The sequence below is a fragment of the Anarrhichthys ocellatus genome, unplaced genomic scaffold (genome assembly GCF_004355925.1).
Source record: "Anarrhichthys ocellatus isolate YVR2014 unplaced genomic scaffold, GSC_Weel_1.0 scaffold3850, whole genome shotgun sequence".
Classification (NCBI taxonomy): Eukaryota; Metazoa; Chordata; class Actinopteri; order Perciformes; family Anarhichadidae; genus Anarrhichthys; species Anarrhichthys ocellatus.
The window spans coordinates 1-2625 of NW_022283824.1; the positions used below are offsets into that span (position 1 = coordinate 1).

At 41.2% G+C, this 2625-nt stretch overlaps 1 protein-coding gene across 2 annotated transcripts; it reads right to left on the reverse strand.

Moving 5' to 3' along the window:
* Positions 1–165: 165 nt before the first annotated feature.
* LOC116379184 (rootletin-like) lies at positions 166–1705 on the reverse strand. 2 transcript variants are annotated; one of them, XM_031841125.1, is made up of 4 exons: positions 1637–1705; positions 703–873; positions 393–530; positions 166–272 (listed from the first exon to the last, which is right to left on the reverse strand). In XM_031841125.1, exons 2-4 carry the CDS (start codon positions 841–843, stop codon positions 183–185), a joined length of 369 nt encoding a protein of 122 aa, XP_031696985.1. In that variant the 5' UTR covers positions 844–873; positions 1637–1705; the 3' UTR covers positions 166–182. The 2 variants fall into 2 exon arrangements, with proteins under 2 accessions (XP_031696985.1, XP_031696984.1); XM_031841124.1 differs by having other exon boundaries at positions 1562–1699.
* Between the last annotated feature and the right edge of the window lie 920 nt (positions 1706–2625).

Below are 2625 nucleotides of genomic sequence, written 5' to 3' on the forward strand. Positions count from 1 at the left end.
AGTACACAACATCTGGAGTACTACAGTGAGACTACAGTACACAACATTTGGTACTAGTACTACTCGTAGTAGTACTTGTAAAGTACTAGTACTACTCGTAGTAGTACTTGTAAAGTACTAGTAGTAGTATCAGTAGTACTAATAGTAATAAAATAGTAGTGCTAGTAGTAGTATCAGTAGTATTAGTACACTAGTAGTACTAGTAGTATTAGTACCTCGGTGCTGACCAGCTGAAGCTCCACTCGTTGACATCGATCTCTGTACTCCAACACCTGCACACACAGTCAGAACTCTCAGTACTGTAGTAATACTACTGACTATACTGTGATATCTGTACTGTAGTAATACTACTGACTATACTGTGGTATCTGTACTGTAGTAATACTCCTCACCTTGTTCTGCAGGCGGTGGATCAACAGAGCCTGTCTGGCCTCTCTCTCTCTCCCCTCCCTCACCCTCCTCTTCCACTCCCTCTGATCACTCTCCAGCCTCAGAGGGAGGGAGAGTGAGGGAGACACTGACTGGTACAGCTGGGGAGGGAGGGAGAGAGAGAGAGAGAGAGAGAGAGAGAGAGAGAGAGAGACGTAATTGTTAGGATTTAGTCCAACTCTAGTCCAACCCGATAATCACATGACCTCCCACCCCTCCTCCCCCTCTCATTCAGAGCTCTGCTCCTGGACTCTAGCTCCTCCCCCTCCTCACCCTCTCATTCAGAGCTCTGCTCCTGGACTCTAGCTCCTCCCTCTCTGCTCGACTCTCAGCCAGCTCCTCCTGCAGACGACACACCTCCCGCTTAAGCTCCGCCTTCTCCTGCTGCCACCCAATCAGCAGCTCTGACTGCATGCTGACAGGTAGACCTGGTCTTCAGGGATCCTGGTGTAGTGGAGACCCACAAGAGCTTATATTTACAGTGGGTACGGAAAGTATTCAGACCCCTTTAAATTTTTCACTCTTTGTTTCATTGCAGCCATTTGCAAAAAATCAAAAAAGTTCATTTTTATTTCTCATTAATGTACACTCAGCACCCCATCTTGACAGAAAAAAAAGAAATGTAGAAATTTCTGCAAATTTATTAGAAATAAAATGAACTTTTTTGATTTTAGCAAATGGCTGCAATGAAACAAAGAGTGAAAAATTTAAAGGGGTCTGAATACTTTCCTTACCCACTGTATATGTAACAGTGTGGTATTAGTACCTTTACTGCAACATAGTATTTTAATAATGGGGTGGTATTAATACTTCTTCATATATAAAGTGGTGTACTATGGTATACTATAACTTCCACTGTGCTCCAGTGTAAAGCAGGTGGACAAAATAACAGAAACACCAGTTCCAACTCTCTGAACCAACATTAAATATTAATGTATAAATATTATACTTCACATATGTGTGCTGTGTACTTGTACTGCAGTAGTGGTAGTATTAGCAGGTACTCTGTTAGTGTCCGTATCTAATCAGCTTGTATTAATCTGTTAAAGTGCAGAGACAGCCGACTGTAGCTAGCCTGTTAGCATGCTAACAGCAGGCAAACAAGACTGTTAATTCAAGTGTTTGACGTTACCTGCTGAAGCTGCTGCACGAGCGTCACTCACAAAAGTGTCGAAAACATTTTTAGAACACTTTAAAAACTACAAACCGTTTCAGTCATCCGGTCTGCACGAGCTGCTGTTTGTTGTTAGCATATTCAAACCAGCGGACGTGACCGTTGACCCCGGAGACAAGGAGGTCACGTGACAGGAAACAAGGCGATGAAATTTAGACAGCGACCCCTGTTGACCGAAAGATATATATATATATATATATATCTCTCTCTCTCTCTCTCAAGCGGGACAAAGATGCCCTGGAACAAGTTCAGAGACGCGCAGCTAGACTAGTGCACGGCCTCTCACACTTCTCATACCCAGAAAGACTCGCCAGCCTCAACTTGCAAACGCTGGAATTTCGAGGCAAACGAGCCGACATGGTCCAAACTTTTAAAATACTGACAGGAATTGACAGCGTACAGTCTGACAGAAGTTGTGAAGTATGTGGCAATAGTATGTTCAAAAAATCCCTCAGCACCACCACGAGAGGTCACGATCTGAAACTACAGCTACAACACCAGCCTGGTCCACGGAAACCTTTTTTCTCAAGTAGAACAACACCGGTATGGAACAGCCTGAGTCAAGGAACAGTTAGTGCCTCCTCAGTCAACGCATTCAAGACCAGCCTAGGGAGAGACACCATCAAAGCCAACACCAACACATATTCTCCTACTAGTTCACCGTCCAGTCCCACGTTCTGCATTAACACATTTAACAAACCTTGAGACTCAACTATTTACTATTGGTTTAGGGTCTCAATACTCTTAAAGGGTACCTAATGACCTTTACTAAAGGTCAATTACTAAAGATAAATATATATATATATATATTTTTTTTTATATATATATTATATAATACAAAAAAGTTTGACTTCAAACGTATATTTCAAAAGAATAAGAAAAATGTATGTTGACTTCAACTGTGTAGTTTGAATAGCAAATGAATTATAATAAATAAAATACTAAAATAAATTTAAAACATATTTAGATTGAATGTAAAAGCATAATTTGAACACATTATATAATTGTGGTGCAACACATCA

Coding starts and splice junctions, on each gene's coding strand:
- LOC116379184 (XM_031841125.1), bottom strand. CDS start 843: ATGCAGTCAGAGCTGCTGATTGGGTGGCAGCAGGAGAAGGCGGAGCTT. Junction 531..702: donor GCAGAGCTCTGAATGAGAGG/GTGAGGAGGGGG, acceptor CTCCCTCCCCAG/CTGTACCAGTCAGTGTCTCC. Junction 273..392: donor TCCACCGCCTGCAGAACAAG/GTGAGGAGTATT, acceptor CTGTGTGTGCAG/GTGTTGGAGTACAGAGATCG.